General features: G+C 37.9%; 1 protein-coding gene across 1 annotated transcript in view; it reads left to right on the top strand.

The window, feature by feature from the left end:
* Nucleotides 1-23,983, top strand: part of LOC136877039 (mitochondrial import inner membrane translocase subunit Tim21) — a 36,092-nt gene extending 12,109 nt beyond the window's left edge. Inside the window, exons 3-5 of the mRNA XM_067150841.2 lie at nucleotides 14,935-15,169; nucleotides 18,608-18,707; nucleotides 20,753-23,983. Of these exons, the coding sequence (XP_067006942.2) occupies nucleotides 14,935-15,169; nucleotides 18,608-18,707; nucleotides 20,753-20,884 (467 nt within the window). The 3' untranslated portion in view covers nucleotides 20,885-23,983. The remainder of the gene's footprint in view (nucleotides 1-14,934; nucleotides 15,170-18,607; nucleotides 18,708-20,752) is intronic.
* Nucleotides 23,984-24,184: the final 201 nt, after the last annotated feature.

The following is a 24,184-nucleotide window of genomic DNA, read 5'->3' as shown; positions in this document are numbered from 1 at the left end:
TGTCCTGGGATCATGCCCGCATGGAAAAGTTCTACAGAATGTTAGACATAATAAAATTCGGTCAACAATAACCAAAGCACTGAAAGGGAAAGGTTTCAAAGTCTATGAAGAAACGCTTGGCTAGGCAACAAATGGCAGTAGCAGGAGGATTGACTTTTTCTTTACCCACACCTTTGGGGTCGCAGATGCAAACTGTGTCGCACGTGGATTTGGCCCTGTTTTATGGCTGGTTGCCCTTCCTGACACTAACCCTATGTGGTGGGCTATAATCACTGTTGCGTGTTTCTGTTGTGGTTGGTAGTGGGGTGATTTGTCTGAATATGAAGAGGAGAGTGTTGGAACAAACTCAAACCGCCAGTCTCCGAGCCAAAAGAATTAATCAGACTAGATTAAAATCCCCAACCTGGCTGGGAATCAAACCCGGAACCCTCTGAACCGAAGGCCTCAACGCTGACCATCCAGCCAAGGAGTCAGACAGCAGGAGGATTGACATACTTACCATTAAAAAAATCATCCTTTAGTAGACTATATAATAAATCCAACAGTCCACTTGGAAATCTACAATGGCCAGCCTGTTGACATCAGTGAAAAAGACAACCCAGCATAATTATGATTCTAACATCCTAGATATTACCAGAAGAAGTACAGTCTGGAAGAAATCTGTCACCAACCCAATGGTGGGAGCATGTGGAACCATCCCTCACCTGTTCACAGATTTCTGGCTTTTTCTCTGCAGAGTAACATCTTAAAGGTCATGATATTGGCCCTGAAAAGATCAATTTCCATCTTCAGGAATTTCTGCTACTGAGAAGCAACTGCAACAACAGAAACAACTTACAATTTTAATCAATTAAAAATTTATCAAATATACTTTGATAGACAACCCAGGAATCTGGGGAAGTGTAAGGTGAATAAATCCTAGCTATATTATAGTAACTAGCTGATGTATCCATGCTTCGCTACAGAATTCTACATTGTATGCAAAATTCTAGGTTAGGTAGTGTACACATTGTGAGCAAGATTGCATTAAATTGCTTAGCTTTTAACGTTACCCTAGAAACACGACGGAGAAGTCACCAAACGTCTTTTCTCATATGAAGACTGTGTTAGGGAATTTTCATTTTGATGGTAGGCCCGCTTGTCTACCACCAGTTACAATCAGGTTGGGGAGTTTTCATTATAATGGCAGACACTCACTCTCCACCTACCTTTTTAGATCCTCATAAAGGCTGCCTTATTGGTTTTTGTAACTGAAATGAACATAGGTCATTACAATGAATTAAGTAGAAATGGCACGATTAAAAGCAACGATTTCATATTAAATACTCGATGAAATGAAAAACCACACATTTTCTCACTTTTAACAAACAATACTACGCTGCCGATCTAACAGTCCAAAGTTCCAGAGCTGGAATGACCAGGCCGCAGACAGCTGTGATCTGTGAACACACTGTCTTTTTTTGGCGGTGGGGTGGGGGGGGGGTCAAATAGTGGAGAGTCCCAGGCCAAAAACTATGCCCTTTTACTAATGTTTCCTAGGAGAACCGAATGAGTCGGAAAATCTCAATTTACGACACTGGCGGCGGAAAAATCTATCTGATCATCGCCATAAGACTTATCTGTGTCGGTATGATGTAAAGCAACTAGCAGGGGAAAAAAAATCTATCTGACTTGGAGGCAAGCTTTTCCTCCAAGCCAGAGGAGAAACCCCCTCTTCACTGCTAATTTGGAATGAAATTAATAAAGAATTTAATAAAAGTGAAGAGGAAGAAGCTTTTCTTAAGAAATGGCTCTTTTTAGGGTTGAATTTTGAGTTATTTAGTGAATCGTGGTACTATCATTTGGAATGTAATTCTACACCAGGTTATACTACTACAGTACTAAGTGAGCCTCTGCCTTAGGTCTAAGTGTGCACACTGCTCATTCAAAACCGCATCAGAGTAGGGATCGAATAGATGGAATACTATAATGAACCAGTGTGATGCGTACCAGCAGTATCAGAAAATGTATGGGCATGCTAAAGAAGAAAGTTTTCTAATTCTCCAGCTATTTCCCACCAATATTCAGTCAGACTTTTATAGTCAGTACGCAGCAGTAATCCCATCTATCGGAGTTGAGTGGCAGAGTAACAAAAAACATCTCAACAAACAATGGTCAATGTAATGTTATTGTTGATCAATATTATGCGCTTTCGATATTGTAGATCTTCACATTTAGTTTTCTCCTGACTCTGAAATACCACTCTTATCGTAGTCAGTACGGTAAAACTGAATATACATAAATGATCAGAAATTGTATTCTCTATAACTTGTCATATCCTACGAATGTGATAGGCTGGGGACCAGAAAGGGTTCTAGGATACACTAAAGCTCTACAATGATAACACCAATTAGTGGTGGCTTAATGCCAACTGTATTGAATTAGTATTGAATGCACTGTACATTAATTTACAAATATATACAATTTTATACACTTGGTAAGATTCGTCTTGCTTCTAGGGAACTTCCTAATCTACACACATTAGAGCTACTTAATCAGTCTTTGGTTCCCTATCTGTACTTCAGTTATTACTAGTTGATACTTATCTTCCGGGATGATTGCTGTCTTCCACGACATCTTCTTTCTTCAAGTTAGAGGATCACTCACTCACTTGAACACTCACTAACTTCACTGTTTCCTTCGCTGTTCCAAGAGGATGCAGTTCTCTTATCTCTACTAGCTAATGTCTGTATGACTCCCTTGTTGTTGGACTTGGTAGATATACTGGATCTGCTTCTTCCGTGGTTACCTCTTCCCAACTGGCCGATCAATATTAGTAAAGTCCTTGTCCCCGCTTGAGTCTATGTTACGAATACTCTGTGCCTCTAACGTGCGCTTTCCCTTGAACAACTTCCGTAAAGATTAGAGACTACTTGTGGGCTCCTCCAGAGACCTTCACTTGTCTTTAACAAGGAGCAGCCAATGTCCCTTATAGTCTCTTCCCTTAAATAAGTGTCTTTATACTGCAGTTAGAAGATTATGAGGAATGGGTCCTTTCCCATTGTGGCTACTCCAACCACTACTCTTATACTTACATTTCCTTCACACAATATACATAACATTTGTTTGAGCGCCAGTTGCTTTTTTTAAGAAAAACAACAAAATTCGGTAGAGCATACCTCTTATATCAATTATCTCAAGGCGTGAGGTGATAAACTCACATATTTGGCAATATACAGGGATATGGATCAGGAAAATATTAAATTACTATTGCATTTCCACAATTGAGGATTGTACATGGAACTGGAATCACTTATTATAATTAAAATAAAACTGAGTTCATGACTATAATTTACGTCACAATGAACAATCATTGACGTCTTTTAATTTAACAAAAAGTATATCTAGTGAGATTTGCGGTACTAAGAAAAGGAAAATTTAATCTAAACAAAAAAAGCTATTGGCATGAACTTGAAGTGAGATGTGATATCGCCGCTGATTACACTCTTCTTCATGTTATGAATGCATAACATGTCTGATGCTTTAATTACCTGTTGTCTGCATACACCGCTGTTGAACTTGAAAATTCTTGGGAAAACCTGTGAGCTGAAGTCGGGAGCCGTCTGGTGTAATCTTCTTATGTCACAAGGAGTTGGCCTACATACCATGTACGCGTGTAGGGAGCTCCAATGTAATTACGTCCACTCAATATATTATAAGAAATTGTAAAATATTCTTGAAGCACCTTGTGAAGTCCATCCTCACAAGAAGATGATGTTTCTTTATCAGCATAGTACCCGTCTCTGCTCGGATACAACCACCACTTGTAGACCTCCTCGATTATTACTTCTTCAAACACAACTCTTAGCTCTGACCATCACACTAAGACCACTTCTTCCATTTGATACATCTGACTGTTACATATGATCTGCACGATATGAACTGCTTATGAACTGAGTACCTCTCAACTGATTAATATCATCTGAGTCTCTCTCCCTACCGTAGCATCACCTTATCACCTCGCGATGACGACTCATCTCCCCACTCACTGTTCATCCCTTCCACTTCAACATACAGTAGCTGGCGAATACTGACACTTGGTCGCAATCACGTGTCCACGCACTGATGTCATCAGTCATGTGTCGTCTAAGCGTACCCAAGCGGTCCGAGAATGACTATACCGAATGCGTCACCGGGAAATCTCCTTGTACACAACATTCCCAGTTAAACATAGCCTCGATTGCAAAATACTATGCCAGCTCATCTAGCCAAAGTTACAAGCCACAGCATGACAATATGAAACCAACAAATCTCACTTACTACCATACAGAATAATTACAAACATATTCACTTAACCTATGATGAAATACAATAATATACGTGATACCTAATTATTACAGTCTAAATGATGAGAAACAGAATATATAAAATCTAATGAATAGGGTTAATAATAATAATAATAATAATAATAATGATAATAATAATAATAATAATAATAATAATAATAATAATAATAATAATAATAATAATAAATACTGAATGGAATCTGTAACCATGTTGTACGGTTACACCATATATTCATACTGTTCCCTGGTCGCCTGTTGCTACCTGAAGGCTTTCCCTTCGTACTTGCGGCTGTAACTAATCCGTTCAAGTGTTACTCCGACCTTAAGTTCTATCATCCAGGTGTAGATTATTTCCTGGCAAACTGCCTAAGACTACTTGTTACAGTGATTGGTATTTCTGACTTCGAGCTCTTACTTGAATACTGACTTACACCCTGACCAGCTCACTGTCCTACCGGATTTCCCTGCTCCCGACTTCTGCTTCCGACGCTGCTCCCGTTGGTGACTGCCAACTGACTGACTAATCTTTTTGGTTCCTCCTTAAGTTACCTCGGTGTTCTCGAAACTACCGTGCCCTGTAGACTTCGAATTCCTTGTGATTCTGATTTGTCGTTCTCCTATTGGTCCGTAATATCCCTTCCTTGGTGAAGTTGAAAATGAAATTGAAAACCTACAACCTGTTTTCCAGTTATTGTCCGGGTCAGGGATGTAATGAATGAAGCCTATATAGGCTGTTAGTACGATGGGGTCGCCACTCCCAAAGTGATATATTAATGACTGATAGATGCTATGAAATGAGAATGGAGAGTGTTGCTGGAATGAAAGATGACAGGGAAAACCGGAGTACCCAGAGAAAATCCTGCCCCGCCTCCGCTTTGTCCAGCACAAATCTCACATGGAGTGACCGGGATTCGAACCACGGTATCCAGTGGTGAGAGGCCGACACGCTGCCGTCTGAGCCATGGAGGCTCCTTGGTGAAGTTATACTCTCTTAATTGTTCTCGAAGCCCGAGAAGCTGAAATTTTCCTTTCTACGTGCGTTCTCCCAGCTTTGCTCCGCTGCCCTTTTTTGATCATGTACACATTGTGATAAAGGAGTCACAAATATCCAGTGTGTACCTAACTATTTCACCATGGCTGGTTGGTTTCAACTTTTCAGAACTGCATCGTCTTACATTTCCGTTGTGTATCTTAAAATTATTTCCCTATATAATACTCCAACACTTTTAATCCCTTGTCATATACTTGGATTGCATTTTCTTTTCTTGATTCTATGACTCTTATTTTACATTACTCTTGGTACTGGGAGGTCACAGTTCAATTTTAGATCGGACCGTTTTCTCCATCGCGTGCAAACTGCGGGCGGCGCTGTATCAGCGACACGACAAACTTTTGTAATGTAGTACTTTTCGATAGGACCAATAACATAGGTATTTAAAAATTAAATTTTAGGTGCCTTCCGCTAAACTACAATTTCATCCAGGGTGAATAAAATTGTTTATAGCTTAGGCTATAGTTTCTTATTCCCCGACTCTATAATCATTAAATTCTCTTAACCCATTTTCTCGTGGCTCGGCGTTGATATGAGCAACAAAAATACAAATTCATGAATATCCATGTTATCATAGCCGGTACAGTAAAAAGGTAGAAGACATAAATAATCGGAAATTTAATTCTATATAACTTTAGTTATGTAGTATTTATCGATACGACCACTAGTATTATAAATATTTGAGAATTACATTTCAGGACTTCCCCTAACTACCATTTTACTCAGCGTGAATAAAATGATTTATAGCCTACATTGTAGTGGCTCATCCCCTGACTTTACATAACGATTTTTATTAAATTCTCTTCAGCCGTTTTCTCGTGATGTGTGTACGTACATACAGACAGACAGAAATCACGGGAAAGTAAAAAGTGCATTTCCTTGTTACTATGGACATGATCGATGCAGAAATACCATTCTTTTCAAATTCTGAGCAATGTACAGACAAAACTCTTATTTTATATTGCGCCCTGGTGGGGGTGTGATAGGCGTCATTCAGTTGTAATTAATTATTGAGGAATACATATTTCATTTATCAGAAGCAAGAATATCTTACTTTACATATTGTAAGTACAGACCAGACAGAGATGGTATTGTGCAACCTGCCACAGACTGTTGTTTCCACTAAGATTAAGAAATACAATGGCCAGCAGAATTAGAATTCTCAGAAATTGTGACGAAGGGGAAGAGTAAGGCAGGAGTTATTTCCAAGTCAATGGAAAGGTTTCAGGCCCGGGGACGAAATAATAGTGCGACACACCGGATGAGGCCGTGTGCAGAGTTCCTTACGAGAATAAAGTTGGTACTTAAAGAAAAAATATGAAACTTCCCAGTCCCGCGTGAGCTTGGACCAATCGTAAAATTCATAGACCAGAAGCAGGTATGACAACTTCGTATTGTAAGAAGCACTGTCAACGTTAACTCCACGGATTAAATTTATAGAAGGAAGTGATTTATAAATTCGAGATAAGGTAAGATTTAGAAGCCTAACAATATAATAAAAGTTATTAAGTTATTGATTGAGGGAGATTGACTGGAGAAATTCTGAGAATTCATAGACGCTAACCGTTGATTGGCTGCAAGCAAGAGACACTACAAAAGGGCGCGAAATCCCAGCCTGGGATACACGAGCTAAATTCACGATTATATCAATTACCAGCGAACGATATTATTTGAGACTTGGCATAGAGGCTAATATAACATAATTACATCAGTGGATCCCAAGTTTAAGCCACTGGCTGGGCCGCAAATAGTGGTATGAGGATATTGGAACTGCATGCCCTAAGATGACCTCCCGTGAACTCGGAGGAGAGGGGAGTTGAATATAAATACATGGTCGTGGAGACGGAAGTATCTTTCTTGTGATAAATTGTTCGTGCTGTTAATATGCCAGGGTGCGTAACTTACTTGTGATAAATTGTTCGTGCTGTTACTACGCCAGTACGTGTGTGTAGTCTCTCGTGGAATATTGTTTGAGGTATTATAATGTTACGTAGCACAGTGAACCATGACGTGAAGTAGTCCATATTACAGTCTTGAACAGTATACCAGTAGGAGTTCGAATATATACAGAACTCATTAAATCAGCACCTACAGATAGGAGTGCGAGGTTATTTATCAAGAATAGGAAGTACGTTACGTGAGAACGGTCGTGGGTGTTCGACGGAATTTCACCAAGTAAACAGTCAATTAATAACTGATACCTGGTCAGCTACATGAACGTGAGACAGGAAAATTTGAGTGCGTGCCGGGCTGTTGAAAGTGATACCGAGGTATTACATGTTCCTAGTGTCCAGGGAAGGAACGAAGAATGTATATTTATATTAAGTGGGCTAGATAAAAAGCCATGAGTGTAAAATTTGTGTGTTAAATTTAGATTGGAAAATATTCCATGTGCAAAAGTTATTTTTTTTATAAGATTTAAAATGTGTGATATTAAAAAGTGTCAAGGATTACCTCTTCAAGCTGGCATGAATACCAGTAGAATGCAGTGCTAAACATGGGTGAGGGCTATGCTCCTCTTCCGGTTTAGCAAACTACAGGCTGAGATGAGTACCCCTTAAGATATATTTGTAGATTGCTATCATTAGTGGGAGGAAGTCCTATTCTTTCATTATGGTAACTTGATTGTGAAACGAACCGTTTCCAGCTCGTATAAATTCAGAGATAGACTAAGGGACAAATTAATATGTATATAATTAGATCAAGCACTTATCATAATTTTGATTATTTAATAGAGTAGGGTTGATTTGTTTATTCAAGTGCTTGAATTGTTTGAAATTATATGGAGCACGTTTCACGTAAAGATAAGATTAATATTCATTTACGAAGTGCTCAAATGTGGTTTTCAGTTATCGGAAACTTTATAGATATTAAGGCATGTGGTAAGATTAGCCAGAGGTAGAGGGTTGCCAAGTGATTTTAATTGTTGTGGGACGGAATGAAGTCCATTGAATTGTCTGTAAATATTGATGATTATTTGTGCCGCGAAGTTTCGCCAGTAGACAGAAATATAATAATCAGCAGAAGTATCGGAGTGATAAATGAACATGGGTAATGTGTAAATGCCTGTTTATTGTAATGCTTTGTGAATAATGGCACGGGCCTAAGTTGATGGAATGATTGCAAGTTAAAGTAATTTCAATGTCGAGATAACATATGGCGTGGAAGACTTTAATTGAGGCACTAAATTTGATTTTAACCTTAATTGTTGATTTAACGTTTTTGGACTCCATAATAAGCATACATATTTGTTTAGAAGTGATAGAGGCACGTTTATAGGATGGTCATGATATGTTGAAAGCCCAGAGTGCTTTGAGCCCATTTTTGAGATCGGAAGTCATGCGAGACGAAAATCCGGCATGAGGTGAGAATTGAGCTGTACTGTTTTTGATGATGAAATAGATAAATCTCAATTTCTACGTCGATATAATATGCCGATTCGGTGTTATGAGTGGCAGGAGTCCACGCATCAAATATTAATGAATGAATTAAATGTTTGAAGAGTTCCAGTGGGATAAATGGACTTCAAACAAAAAATGGAAGGAAAAATTTAGCACTTGCAGAGATTGGATGTATTTGCCCAACTGCGAGGTGCCATGGGATTTGAGATTTGTCTTGGGAGGACATGGTGTTCCCATAAATTAACGAGAGTATGAAAATAAGGTTGCGGGTTCGAATACCGTTATTATGTCCCGAGCGATATGAAATCGGATCTGGGTGGTTCATATTTGGGAGTTAACATATGTAACTAAGTTCTAAAGATTGAAATTAAAATATAAATTTTTGAAATAATAATAATAATCCAAGTAAATCACGTCTTAATTGATTAAGTGCCAAACTAGATCGGAATTGTAAAAGGGGTTATGCGTTAAACATAATAATAGTTAACTGCCACGTAACAATTAAAATTAAAATATAGAATTTTCAAACTAATAATAATAATCATAATTATTATTATTATTTTTTTGAAGAAGAAGAAGAAGAAGAAGAATAAGAAGAAGAATTGATTAAATTCATTTTGAGAATAATGAGAACGGTGAAAAATGAAATTGAAACATTGAATCAGTGATGATTACGGGTTACGATAATCATGATCTCTACTGATAATAATAATAATGAAATTAATTTTTTTTTTATGATTTCGGATGATGATGTTGAATGATACTAGGGAAGTCGGCTGGCGAAAGAACGTAATAATGTCAAGTTGTAAATAATAAGTTAAATTTGTTATTTGTAAAGTGATGGGAAATCCCTACATCTGGACCATTAGTCCCTTTGTAGTTTCCTTGAGTTAACGATTAGCATATCTTGGTTAGGAGCCCGGGGAGAGGTGTGTAGTATCCCGGGTTTGTCTCATCTCAATAAAAGTGGAGACGATGACATGATTCATGTGATTGTGCCCACTTGGCCAACAGGTAGTTGGTCCATGACCATCAATGGTCATTGTGTTAAAAAGGGTCGAACTGACACCTTCAGAAATCAATGGTTCCACCACCCAAATGGATGGGTGGTCAAAAGTGTAAAATATGATGTAAATTTTTCAGGAATGATTTGCCAAATAACCGGCAAATTAAGGGTCAACGAATTTTGTTGTGGTATACATTTTTTATAACTAAAATAAAATGCTCCTTTAACATTTGCAAGGAAACAGTTCCAGGTTCTTGTTCTTGTAGCATAGTAAACCCTTGGTGACCGTTTCAATATCCGTCCCCATTCCTAGGACGGAGCCTTCATATTTATCTCTTTGATCTGATTTAATATTTTTTTTTTTTTTTTTTTTTTTTATGGGCCTTAAAGTTAATGATTAGAGTGTCCTGTTCAACCCTGTAGTACTAATTGGATGGCGCCCATACATTTAATTGGAGATCTTAAATCTTCATAATTTTTTTTTATTGTTTATTAGTTGCGATAGATTCGGACCGTAACACCCCCTGAGATAAATGCTGGTTGGGACTCAGGCTTTGAGCGGGTACAATATATATAGATTACTACATAATTACAGTATATACGTATTCATTGTAATACTTTTGTTTTAGCTCAGTCTTGCCCACAGATTTGTGATAGCTTTATACTGCTGGAGCAACCTGCTTGAAGTCAGCATGTAGTAATCGCGTGAAGTGCCTGGGACTAATTTAGACAGTTGTTGCAGTGTTGTGTGTATGGGTATGGTGTTATGTTTTTCGTATGATGATGATGGCATCATCATTATAAGCAGCAGAACAGTAAGGTTATCAGACCTTTGCTTCAACTGTGTCTGTGTTTTTTATGGTTGAAATATAACTGTAAAATGTAGGATCTGACAAAAAAAATTGACAGGAAATACTGAGCCAGTTAACTCAGTAGAGTTGGGTACTGATATACTGTGTTCTACCCAGTAGTGGCAATTCGGAATTGGAAGTGGGAAGGGGGGCACAAAATTGTAGACAATAGAAAGTACCCGGGTCCTTGGAATATATGGGGTGGGGGGTGGAGAGACATCAACATTTAAAAGAAGTAGCTGCAAAATTGTAATTTTTTATGCTCTCTGTGTGAATTTCGATAGGGATGTAAAGGTTGACAGTCTACTAACTTAAGTGCGGTAATAATAGTTTTTTTACTTATTGATTCAATACTGTACAATAAAATTTTTACCGGGCTGAGTGGCTCAGACGGTTGATGTGCTGGCCTTCTTACCCGAACTTGGCAGGTTCAATCCTAGCTCAGTCCAGTGGTATTTGAAGGTGCTCAAATATGTCAGCCTCGTGTCGGTAGATTTAGTGGGATGTAAAAGGACTCCTGAAGGACTGAATTCCAGCACCTCACAGTCTCCAGAACTGTAAAAGTAGTTAGTGGGACGTAAAAACAAATAACATTATTATTCAATAAAACTTTCACCAAAGTAGCAATAATTACACATGTATTGCAAATAAATAGAAATACAGCATGAATATAGAATTTAAAAAGTCATTTAGTATTTGACTACACGCTATGAAAGTAACGCACATTGTCTGAACGAGACTGACGAATGCGCACAACAAGCGGGTAACTCATACCTGTGTCCATGACCTTGACAAAAATATAACCCTGCTACCCTTCGTCGCAACTCATGCTACACATTGCTGCGTGGGCCTCCACTACTTGCTGTGGTGCTGTACAATTCTGTTGGCCACGACTAACGTCATTTGGCATGTATTTTTCTTAATAATTAAAGAAACTAAAGGAAAGAATTAGCTGAAGCGACAACAGGGTTTGTACAAATTTTTATATATATAATTTCTAGCTTCAGGCAGCTAAAATGGAATAAAAATTTGTTTTTCTCCACAAAGTGGGGTGGTGGCGACTGCCCCTCCCCCAATCTATTAAAGAACTATTTAAACTAGTTTTTACTTGAGTCTGCTTTGTCAATACACCTTGTAATAATAGATAACTATTTGTTTTACCATACATGTTTTGGGAAAATCGTCCATTCCCTTCATCAGTGATGTCAGTTCAATTCCTGCTACTGGTTCTACCTGCTTCACTACTTGGTTCCTCAGTAACCTACCTCTCGTTCACACAGTACTGTTAAGAAGTTGCCAGTCTAAAGCTTGTTGAATTGTCCAGCTTAGGAGCATATTTCATATGCTAAGGAGCATATTCATCAGTTAACAGGTGTGCATAGGGTCAGGTTTCAACTTTTTCTGTGATACATTAGGACATTGGTGCCTAAACTAACAATAACCAAGACAACTTAAATCAATTTTCATTTGAATTCAGTGTAACATAGGCCTAATTAGATTTCAGAATTACTTAGCTCTGAAAGCAGAGTGAGCGTAACAGTCAAGTCATCCAAAGCATTCACTGTTCCAATCTCAGCCAGTGCATGTGAAATTTTTGATATGCAAGTCACATCCTTATGATTTGGATTCTGATCTTGATATCAATATATAACATTAAAAGGTCAATTAAATGTGAATGTCCACCTTGTCAATCCTAATATGAAATTTGTTACAATTTTAATACAACAAACATGTTTCAGGGAACCAAAGTTCTTGTCCTCAATGGCTTAAACTACCATTACTTTGGTAGTTTTTCTGATGAAGAATTTGAAGAAGAGAACTTTTGGAGTTTAATTTGGCATAATTTTTTAAAATAGTGTACCACATATTATCAGGTTTTTTAATATTTCAGAATGATCTACAACTGTGAAGTTCTTCAGTCTGTCGAAACTAATTATTCAGGATAAAATAAATTTAGAAAATACTGTACCTGAAAAAGAAAACATTTAATAAGAGATTATACTCAAAAGATACCATTAATTAAGAAACAGAATAACATGCTTCATTCTTGAAAGAACATCGTCAGATTCTATCAAATTAGACTTTTAATTGATTGTTATTAATTTTTAAAATTATCATCATGAATTGAAGCATAACCACAAGGAAAGCTCTGTTACATTTCACAATTTTTAGTAAAACTCACTCCAAAGTTGTTGTTGCTTGCTGAGCCAGAATGCCTAGTATAATATAACACAGACCCTTGTTCCATATAAGCTCAGCAGACAAAACATTAGTCACCCTAGTGTGCACACACAGATGGATCGTTAAGCCTGTACAGATGGCAGAGCAAATGAGTCCCATGCTCAACCGCACACTGCCTCTGCATGAGCATAAGGCAGTAGTGATCAGTGAGACATTGATGTTTCAAGTGGGTGGTGTACGTCAACATGGGTAGATGGAAGGATGTGCCCATGGCCATACGGTGCCTGGATTTGTTGGTGTTTCACAGCGGACTGTTCAACGTGTCTACAAGGAATGGTGTACTACATGTGGCCATGAAACATGACATTAGAAGTGTGGTCAGAAAAAAAATCTTGACTGAGAGGGACTGGAGATGCATTTCGTGGCTTGTGAATCAAAATCGCTTCCAAACTCAGCAGTCTGAATGAAGGTCCATCCCAACCTGTTAGCGAGAAAACATTATGACGGGAACTGGATACAATGAACCTTTGGACTTTACAAAAGAAAAAATTAAATGTATCCTCCTATTCGTAACATTCCAACATTAGATGGAGTAATAAATAATGAATTTTATTACTCCTATGAGTTTTAATTTTTTCCCTTGCAAAGTGAAAACGATCAATACGGAATGATTCTAATATCTTGTAATGAACATTTGGAGTTGGTCACCTTGCATGAGTTCATTGCTCATACAGGCAGATAAAGCTGCGCACCTTCAGTGGGCTAGAAATCGTTGAATGTGAACAGTAGCTGACTGGCGGAAAATAATGTGGTCTGATGAATCACGTTTTTGCCTGTATTCCAAAGACACACATCACTGAATGCACCGAAGGCCAAATGAAGCATATCATCCTGGATGTATGCAAGGTCACTTTCAAGCCAGAGGTGGGTCTGTGATGTTTTGGGGGTGTTTTTCATATCATGGATTGGGCTCGTTTACTGAGGTGACCACTAATATGAACCAGCACATTTTTTAATTTTGTGTGGCTATTTCTAGCTGAGTGCAGCCCTTGGAAGGCAGACCCTCCGATGAGGGTGGGCGGCATCTGCAGTGTGTAGGTAACTGCGTCTTATTGTGGTGGAGGATAGTGTTATGTGTGGTGTGTGAGTTGCAAGAATGTTGGGGACAGCACAAACACCCAGCCCCCGAGTCATTGGAATTAACCAATGAAGGTTAAAATCCCCAAACCGGCTGGGAATCGAACCCAGGACCCTCTGAACCGAAGGCCAGTAAGCTGACCATTCAGCCAACGAGTTGGACACCAGCATGTTTATTTAAACATTATGGATGATCAGGTGTTGCCTTTCAGTCAAAATCGGCATGATGAGTATGCTATTGATACCCAGATTTTTCAAGCTGACAACAGCATCTTGATTGTCCTGCAAAATCACCTGACTTGAACCACATTGAAAATCTGTGGGACACGGAGGAAGAGTGCATAAAATGCTGACATTATCATCCCCGCAATTTGGTGGAATTGCGAGATCAAGTCCTCGGCGAGTGGCTTAATGTGGATGTGACTTACCTGCACAACCTTGTAGATTCACTTCCAAATCCAGGTGGTTATGAAGTCCAGAGGCGGAGTTACACTGTATTAAATGATGCTTGCAGGAGAATAATGTGACAGAGAGATTAGAGTAGGTGCATGTGAATGAAAAGATTAGCACAGAATAGGGGGGCATGGAGGGCTGCATCAAACCAGTCTATGGACTGATGACCAGTTAACAAGGGACAAGATTAGGAAGAAACCTAAACTAACCTGCCACTAAATATATTTACCTTTATTAGATGTAATAATGTCATTACTGAGCAAATTGATTAGATGTTAATGACAAAATATATGTTTAAAATATTAAAATTAGTCCCTGAGTGTGGTAATGATCATAAGGGTAACAAAGATCTATTTGACGTTTTAAAATTCACAATCTGGAAGCCTTGTATAATATTTTGGTTGGGTTTAGCCTCACCTACTGGTCATGCCACTGCTTACTCTTACTGTCTGTAAGGTGAAATTCGTAGGCTTATTAACTTAAAATTCATTGAAAAGAGCTGATTTCACTTTCTTTTTCTTTTTTACAGTGAAGGAAACAACAAAAACTGTGTCTTACTTGGGAGTAATTGTCGTTGGAGTTGGTGTGACTGGAATAATGTTTTTTGCTGTTTTTCAAGAGCTGTTCTCAAGTAAAAGTCCGAACAGTGTATATTCAGCTGCATTAGATAAATGCTGTAATGAACCACGGATTTTAAATGCCCTTGGTGACCCCATTAAAGGGTTTGGTGAGGAGACAAGGAGAGGAAGAAGGAGACATGTTAGGTATGTCGCAAAGAATTTATTTGTATTTACGTAAGTTCCTAGAGAACTTATTACAAACATCTGTATGGTGTTTTTTTAGATTACCGGTACTCATAATTTCCACAGTTCTGTCACTTATATTGAAGTCTCTTGTTCTTGTATATGCCCATCTCCCTCTCTCAGCCATTCCACGAGAATGAATTGATCCTTCTTGTCTGTATCAGATTTATGATGCATTTTATTAATTTGAACATGAAGTAAGCAAGGAATTCATCCTTAAAATAAATGTTCAAAAAACAAATAACCATGGTAATCTGCAAACAGAAAATCACCTACACTGATATCACCCTGGATGGAAACATCATTCAAAAAGTATCACGTTTCAAATTAGGATGTTGTCTAATATGTACAAGAATGGAATCTGGATGTGGGAATCAAAACCAGATTTGGAACTCCTCAGTTTGTTGTTTATTACCAGTCCTGCTTTACAGCGTCAAAGGATGGACACTAAAGCTTTTTTTTTTAACCTGTTAGGCTGTACTCCAGCATAGTATACATGACTAGGACATCTTTAAGCAAAGTTCCAGATTTCAACTTCCTAAGTATTTAAAAAAAATAAACATAAATATTTATTTCTAAATATTTGAGTGTGATTTTATAGAATCTGATGTACTCCAGCATAGTATACATGACTAGGACATCTTTAAGCAAAGTTCCAGATTTCAACTTCCTAAGTATTTAAAAAATAAACATAAATATTTGAGTGTGATTTGATAGAATCTGATGATCTTTCGAGAACAAAACAAGTCATTCTATTTTAATTAAGTTGATTATTTTCTGGGCGTTTTCTCTTTCAGGTAGTTTATAAATGTATTTACTCAAAGTTTGTTTCAGCAGACTGAAGAGCCGAACAGGTATAAATTGACTGAGTCAAAAGTGAAAAAGAGATGGCTTCATATATTTTAAGAAAGCAAAAAAAACTAAAGATTTCAGTGAACAAACTGCAGGTTTTAAAACTGTGGATGTATCACAGAATGTTCAAGATCCTATGGGTAGACACCTCACCTACAAGGAGGATCCTTGTGGTCACACACAGTGCGTGTGCTGATATTCTTGTGAAATATATATTGTGATGAGTTCATGTTAAATTTTTGCAAAATGCAGGGAAGTAGCCTATTTCAGGGTCAACTTCTGAAATGATAAATGACATATCAAATCAGTACAAGGTTCATATATGAATTCCTCAGCTTGGACCTGCAATACTGTCTTACTCCTTCCATGATGGCATGTACAAGTTAGTATGTAAACATATCTCCATGTGGTCTTTTGGTTGAACTTGGTTTGATTTTGCTTAGTATCCTTTCCATGTAAGTGAAAGTTTGTCTCTTTTCAGGCACATTCTCAATGGAGAATGTTGTTGGTGAGGTGTCTGCCCATGGGATCTTGAACATTCTGTGATACATCCACAGTTTAAAAACCTGCGGTTTGTTCATTGAAATCTTTAGTTTTTTAAATTTTCTTCTTTATATCTGAAGCCATCTCTTTTTCAGTTTTGACTCAATCAATGTATAACTGTTAGACTCTTCAGTCCGTTGAAACTAATAGTTAGCAGAGAGAGAGATTTATTAAAGAAATAAATCATCCGTCCTCCAATGAGGGTGACCATTTGGATCCGGAATACAGTTTCAATTTCAATGGTTTAAAAATATCAAAAGATGAACATTTACTCGTTAATGCTGTTATCTTCTTTTTTCCAGGGTTAGTTGGGGAGGAATGTAACTCACGTTCTCAGGTATAGGTGGAAATGAATGATTTGCAGCGAGTCCCTCAGTATCTGTATTACTATTTTTTCTAGCTCGCAGAATGGAACTTTCAAATTTTGTAGGAAGTTCGATGTCTGACTAGGGAGGGTGCCTCTTGCTCCGAAAAGCAGGCCTGTGACAATCCACCGATCAATAGGTATTTTATACTTAGATGAAAGGTAAGGCAAGCATGGAACATAAATAGCTTGCTTTTCTAGGTCCACATCCCGTGCCTGATTAAGGTCTCTTTCAAAGCGAATGGTGGGATCTAAGACCATCGCTTTCATGTCCTCTCTGTTGATGGCTACGATGTCCGCCCTCCGATTAGAGTCATCGGTAGAGATGCAGTGAACCTCCTCGTGCACCTCCCATCCACGCTCTCTCAAACCTTGAGCAATCGACGTTCTTACACGATGGTGGCGATGGTTGCGCATTAGCTCAGTACTCCGGCAGAATCCCAACACATGTCCAAGGGTTTCTGTCTCGTTGCAGCCATTTTGGCGGCAACGGGTTGTGTTGAATGACCTACCGGGAACCGACCTGACTGCGGTGAGGTTGCATGTCATCTTCACTGCGTTTATGTATTCAGAAGAGGAGACACAGATTTGATTCCTGGTACTGCCAGAAATTTAAGAATGGCAGGAGGGCTGGTATATGGTTAAAATGGTACATGCAGCTTACCTCCATTGAGAATGTGCCTGAAAAGAGTTGCACCACCTCGGGATGAGGACACAAGTTTACTTTTTACTTTATGTAAGTGAAAAACATACATGACCAATTGGATAGTAGTTGGTAAGAGAATAAATAAATTTAGAAACTACCTGAAAAAGGAAACATATGGTAACCAAATTGTACCTGAAAAAGAAACACTTAAATATCACAAACAATTAGGCAGTAGATGAGTTTTCATTTTAAATTCTAGTCAGTGGATACATTTTAAAATTTTAAGTATCTTTTCACTTTGTTCCACCTCGTACCATTAGGGGCCAATTACCGAGATGTTTGGCACCTTTAAACAACAAGCATCATCATCAGTAGATGAGTTCATTTTTATGGGTGTCTAAAATCAGAGCCGGAGACATCATTATATCGCTGATCTGTTTTTGTACTAATACATTTTAAAACATGAGATTTTGAGATATAAACAAAAACACATAGCATTGTTGTTGTGCTGTCTAGTTGTATACTAAGATATCTTGAATTCCAGTTTGTTCATGCTCCGAGAATGATGTGTTCATTGTTTCCTTAATACATTTCATAATTACAGCATAGAAATGAAATGTTCAAATGCTCTTATCTCTAATCACTCTAATCAACCATTTTTTAAGACGTCTTGGTATTGGACTAGAGCAGTGAATAAATGCTTTTAGCATGGTTGTGCATTTAACCAAATATACCAGTGTTTTATAAAATTTCAAGTTAAATGGTTTACATTCATGTGTAAAATTATGAACGTGTGTTCCTTCTGTCTGTTGAATTATATATATATATATCGGTACTACTTGTTTACATTTTTATGGTTATGGAAAGTGTTATGTATAAATTTATGAACGTGTGTTCCTTCTATCTGTTGAATTATGTATATCAGTACTACTTGTTTTATTTTCTTATGGTTACGGAAAGTGTTGCAGTAATAATTTTGTATTATTTTTTCTAGTCATCTTTTGTATGAGAAGGATGGAATTAATTATCTCCGAATGAAATTTTACATTCAGGGCAGCAGAAGGAGAGGAACTGTCCATCTAGAAATGCGGGAGGTAATATTATTTTGATACTTGTATTGTGGTTAATATTGAAGAATATGAAGAATTTCAGTTTAATTCCATTTTTAACATAATCCATATTAATTTTGATTTTGTTCGTTGTCACTAATGCATTCAAACTTTTACTTAAAATTCTGTTAAATATGCTCTAAAATCAACAATTCCCTTGGCAAAGAATTAACTTTTTGCAGTAAGAGGTAATGCAAAATTTGAGGCATTAACACGGTTCACTGCTGGTCCTTTAGACCCTGTGCCACCAAGAGATGCTGAAATCATGCTTATTTTAAAACTATACCTACCACCAACACAATAAGAAGAAAACAAAACTGCTGGCAGTGAAATGTTACTTAAGATTTTAGTTAAATGCGAGAACTACAAACACGGCCGTAGCTACCAAGCTACACGGAATAATACGCATTGTACAACAAGTGGTCATGCACACTTACAAGTGTCAGCCGCATGGGCTCACAGCTCGTTTTTATGCTTACAAGCGCCACCAGCACTGAGTGAGTTAAGAGGTCTATAACGAATATTGATGGTAATGGTGATAGTTATCATGGATTTACCTTATATTAACATGAACAGTGTGGAGTATTGCTTGGCTGGAAAATAAATGTCTGTCTACAATCTGAGAGACAAGTATGTTTGAATGTTCACATGTGTGTATTTAGTGATGCTGTAACCCCCTATCAGTACACTAAGTGACTTCGTTGATCAAGTGTTTGGAAATGAATTGATCAAAGTCAAATCAAAATCAACATTGATGTGCATTTAGGGCAGTCGCCCAGGTGGCAGATTCCCTACTTGTTTTCCTAGCTTTTTCTTAAATGATTTCAAAGAATTTGGAAAATTTATTGGGCATACTTATATGCCCTTGGTAAATTATTCCAATCCCTAACTCCCGTACATATAAATGAATATTTGCCCCAATTTGTTCTTGAATTCCAACTTTTTCTACATATTGTGATCTCTTCTACTTTTAAAGACACCACTCAGACTTATTCGTCTACTAAAGACATTTCAATCCTTCTCTCCATTGACAGCTCGGAACATACCACTTAGTTCAGCAGCTCGTATCCTTTCTCCCAAGTCTACCAAGCCAAAACTTTGCAACATTTTCATAGTGTTACACTTTTGTCAGAAATCACACACACAGAACAAATCAAGCTGCTTTTCGTTGGAATTTTTCCACTTCTCGAATCAAGTAATCCTGGTGAAGGTCCCATACACTGGAACCATACTCGAATAGGGGTCTTACCAGATACTTATATACCCTCTCCTTTACATCCTTACTACAACCCCTAAATTCCCTCATAATCACGTGCAGAGATCTGTTCCTTGTATTAACACCGAGGTACTTACAGTGATCCCCATAAGGAACTTTCACCCCCATAAACGCAGTAATTATAACTGAGAGAACGTTTTCTATTAGTGAAACTCACAACCAGACATCTAACCCCGTTTATCATCACACCATTGCCTGCTGTCCATCTCACAACATTGTCGAGGTCTTTTTGCAGTTGCTCACATCTTGTAACCTATTTATTACTCTATACAGAATAACATCATCCGCAGTTCATTACTCCTCGTCATTTTTATATATAAGAAAACATAAAGGTCCAATAATACTGCCTTGAGGAATTCCCCTCTTAATGATTGTAGGATCGTTGTCGGGTCAGGAACACTGTGCTACCGTATGTAACAATAGACGGTACTACCTGCGACTGTCTGGCCGAGAGAACCACCGGCTAAGGGCGGAGAAGTTCTCCCTTAGGAGACTTGGTGAAGCCTTTGTGTAGGAAATGACACACAAATTCACCAAAATGCTACTGCCTTGCAGATGATTTACGTAGGTGTGGTGCTGAATCTCTTATAGTGTTGGTGTCCTTTCAATACTATTGGAAAATTTTGACCCAGTTGATCTTGATGTTCTGATTGGCTAGTTTTGATTTCAGAATGTAAATTTTAATTATTTTTCTTCACTAATTATTTGTCCTTTTATTAAAAGGTAAAAGTTAAAAATAAGTCTTTCTTTCCAGAATGACAAGGGGAAGTACGAATATAGATACTTGTTCGTACAACTTGATGACTATCCACGAGATACAATCATTCTTGAAGATAACAGATATGATGTTCCATCAGATGACGTCAAGACTTTTGAAACGCTGTAACAGAAGACTGAAGCAGATATTTTATATAGTGATCAATGCATGTGTTAATGTAAACCTAGGGTATTGATGTTAGAGAAAGCAACTAATGCTTACATCCTCAGCAGTTTAGTGGTTGGTAAGCAATTCTTATTCTTTGCTCAAGCAAGTGCATGATATTGGCAGCCTCCTTGTCACCTTGGGCTGTGTACTATACAGACCAACTGGAATTTCTCTTCAAGAACAGTTGTGAAAGTAAGCCTGAAGTCAGTAGCCTAAAGGCCCTCAGTTTTTCATGGAATCCAAACCAGTGGAAGTTTTATTAATAGGTAATGTCAAGAATATTAGTAAGATCATAAATCTCCTTTACCAAGCTCGATGGCTGCAGTCGCTTAAGTGCGGCCAGTATCCAGTAATCGGGGGATAGTGGATTTGAACCCCACTGTCAGCAGCCCTGAAGATGGTTTTCCGTGGTTTCCCATTTTCACACCAGGCAAATGCTGGGGCTGTACCTTAATTAAGGCCACAGCTGCTTCCTTCCCATTCCTAGGCCTTTCCTATCCCATTATCGCCATAAGACCTATCTGTGTCGGTGCGACGTAGAGCAAATAAAACCATACCAAACCCCATGGCACTACTGCCCTTGAAGGGCCTTGGCTTACCAAGCGACTGCTGCTCAGCCCAAAGGCCTGTAGATTATGAGGTGTCGTGTGGTCAGCACGACAAATCCTCTCGGCCTTTATTCTTGGATTTCTAGACCGGGACGTAAAGCAAAAAAAAAAAAAATTATCTCACTTGACCGAGCTCAATAGCTGCAGTCGCTTAAGTGCGGCCAGTATCCAGTATTCGGGAGATAGTGGGTTCGAGCCACACTGTCAGCAGCCCTGAAGATGGTTTTCCGTGGTTTGCCATTTTCACACCAGGCAAATGTTGGGGCTGTACCTTAATCAAGGCCATGGGTGCTTCCTTCCCACTTCTAGCCCTTCCCTGTCCCATCCCATCGTTACCATAAGACCTAACTGTGTCAGTGCGATGTAAAGCAACTTGCAAAAGAAATCTCACTTGCATTGATGTACATCTGCCTTTGTGAGAAGCTAATACTGAAGTCACTACATTTGCACCTAGTGTTAAATGTAAGACCAAGTATGTATTCATATCCACATTAAGTTTCCAGAAGGAAACCATAATTTAATTTCATCGCTTGCAAGTCTTAGGCCTTTTCAATCATGAAATTGCCAGCATTTCGCTCCAGTGTGGCAGTAGGCTTATCAGTTGGATTGCCATACCTTATCAAGACTCTGGCAGCTAGAGTGCTTTTGAGACACCACTGCAAGCCTCCTTTGTAGGACCATGAAGTGTTTGTGCACTAGGGCAAGTATGTACCTCCACTTGTATAAATGCCTGCCTTTGGGTTTTATATCCGAAATTAAGCTCGCAGAAGGAAACATAATTTAATTTCATTGATTCCAGATGTTAAAAATATTTTGTCAAAAACTATCCAATTAACTTCTTTTTATAAACCAGTTACCTATGACAAACCAAGAGGCAATGGAAAAATTACAAACATCCCACTCTGACGAGTCTAGTGTCAGACCTAAGACGAAATGCTGGTTAATAGAGCAAACGCCTGAAAAGCCATACATCCAATTTTTGATCTGATTTTTGATATGCTCTATTGGTGGAAAAATATCTAATTCCCTTCATGGGAATTTAGTATTACCATTTGGAATTGCTAGGCGGGCATTAATTCCATTGTGGAGTTTTATCTCCCGTATGCAGTTATCAGACTGTGCCACATAAGAGGCTTCTGATAAGTTCACCTGCATACACCCCAGCATCAGTGGGTAGGGTCTGACACATCCCACTCTGACGAGTCTAGTGTCAGACCTAAGACGAAATGCTGGTTAATAGAGCAAACGCTTGAAAAGCCATACATCCAATTTTTGATCTGAAACAATTATTGGTTAATATTGATAAGCACTGTTATCTAATAATCAAAGAATTTTTTTTTTCTCCACCTAATCGATACTTCATTTACCTTTGGCAGATCAAGGACAGCGGAAACAGACCCACACCCAAGATAGTGAGAAGTAAAGACATGAATCCAGACAGGGATCGTGTTGCAAGCTACCCAGTTATATGGTCTATGGATATAATAACTATTTAACACATCCCAACAGTGAGATGCAAGGACATTCTAGAATCTACCGTTGCCAATAAGAAAAACTCAAGCTAATCAGCTTTTTCCACAAACCTTCAAGCACAATATGAATGGGACTCAGAAAAGAAGATCTTAACTCATCGATTGGATGCCAACATATTTTTATTAATATTTTAGTTAAGAATATGTTTTAATTATACTTCAATAACATATTAAGTAGTTGCCATTGATGCTTTCATGGCCTGACTTATAGACATGATACTGTATAGGCTTTTGGGCTTATGCTGTCCAAAAGCCTATATAGTATATCTTAAGTAGTTAGTTGGTGAAAAACCAATCAGTTTTTTCAAATACGCTTCCGAACAGAAGCAATAGAAGACACTTAAAGACGTTTTTATCTTCTTATTGGAAGAAGAAGAAGATTTAACAATATTTTAGTTAAAAAAAGTAGTTATTAATCACCTTTTAAGCATTCCCCCACCACCACCACTACCATCTTCCTCCAATAGACAAAAATTTAAGTTTCCCATGTAAAGTATCAAGTCTATCATGAGAACATATAATGTGCTTATTTTTACCTTATTTACACCTACGCTTATATAATACAGCTGATGATAACTGCAAAGCACTCGAAACATGTACTGTTAATAATTTTATAAAAAATTGCCAAAGACAAATAAAGTATCGATTAGGTGGATAAAAAAAATATTTCTGTGATTGTTAGATTGTCATGTCAATACGGACATGAAGTGGATAGTTTGTAAGCACTGTTATGAAAAGATCATATACATCTTGTAATAAAAATAGGACTCACAATCAGTGTGTTAGTGATTATTGTTTAAAGGGGATAAATAACAGCTTTATCAGTCCCTCATAATTGTTAGCATTTTTTTAATTTTTTTTTTAACATAATCAGTTTTGACCTGATCCTGCATGATTATATCCTTATTTATTAATTGAAACCAAAGAAGAAAAACCCACTATGTCTTAAAAATTGATTCACATTTTGTTTATCGTCATCATCAGCCTGTAACAGTCTCCAGTCACCCGGGTGCAGTACAAGAGCGCGCTCCATCTTTGTCTATCCAGATACATTTCTTCTTTCCCAACTTGGTGCTATTCCACTCCTCTTCCTTCCAGGTCCTGCTTTACTTGACTGATCT

This window comes from Anabrus simplex, chromosome 7 (assembly GCF_040414725.1).
Source record: "Anabrus simplex isolate iqAnaSimp1 chromosome 7, ASM4041472v1, whole genome shotgun sequence".
Taxonomy (NCBI): Eukaryota; Metazoa; Arthropoda; class Insecta; order Orthoptera; family Tettigoniidae; genus Anabrus; species Anabrus simplex.
The sequence above is the reverse complement of the archived record's forward strand: the minus strand, read 5'-3'. Positions and strand labels throughout refer to the sequence as shown.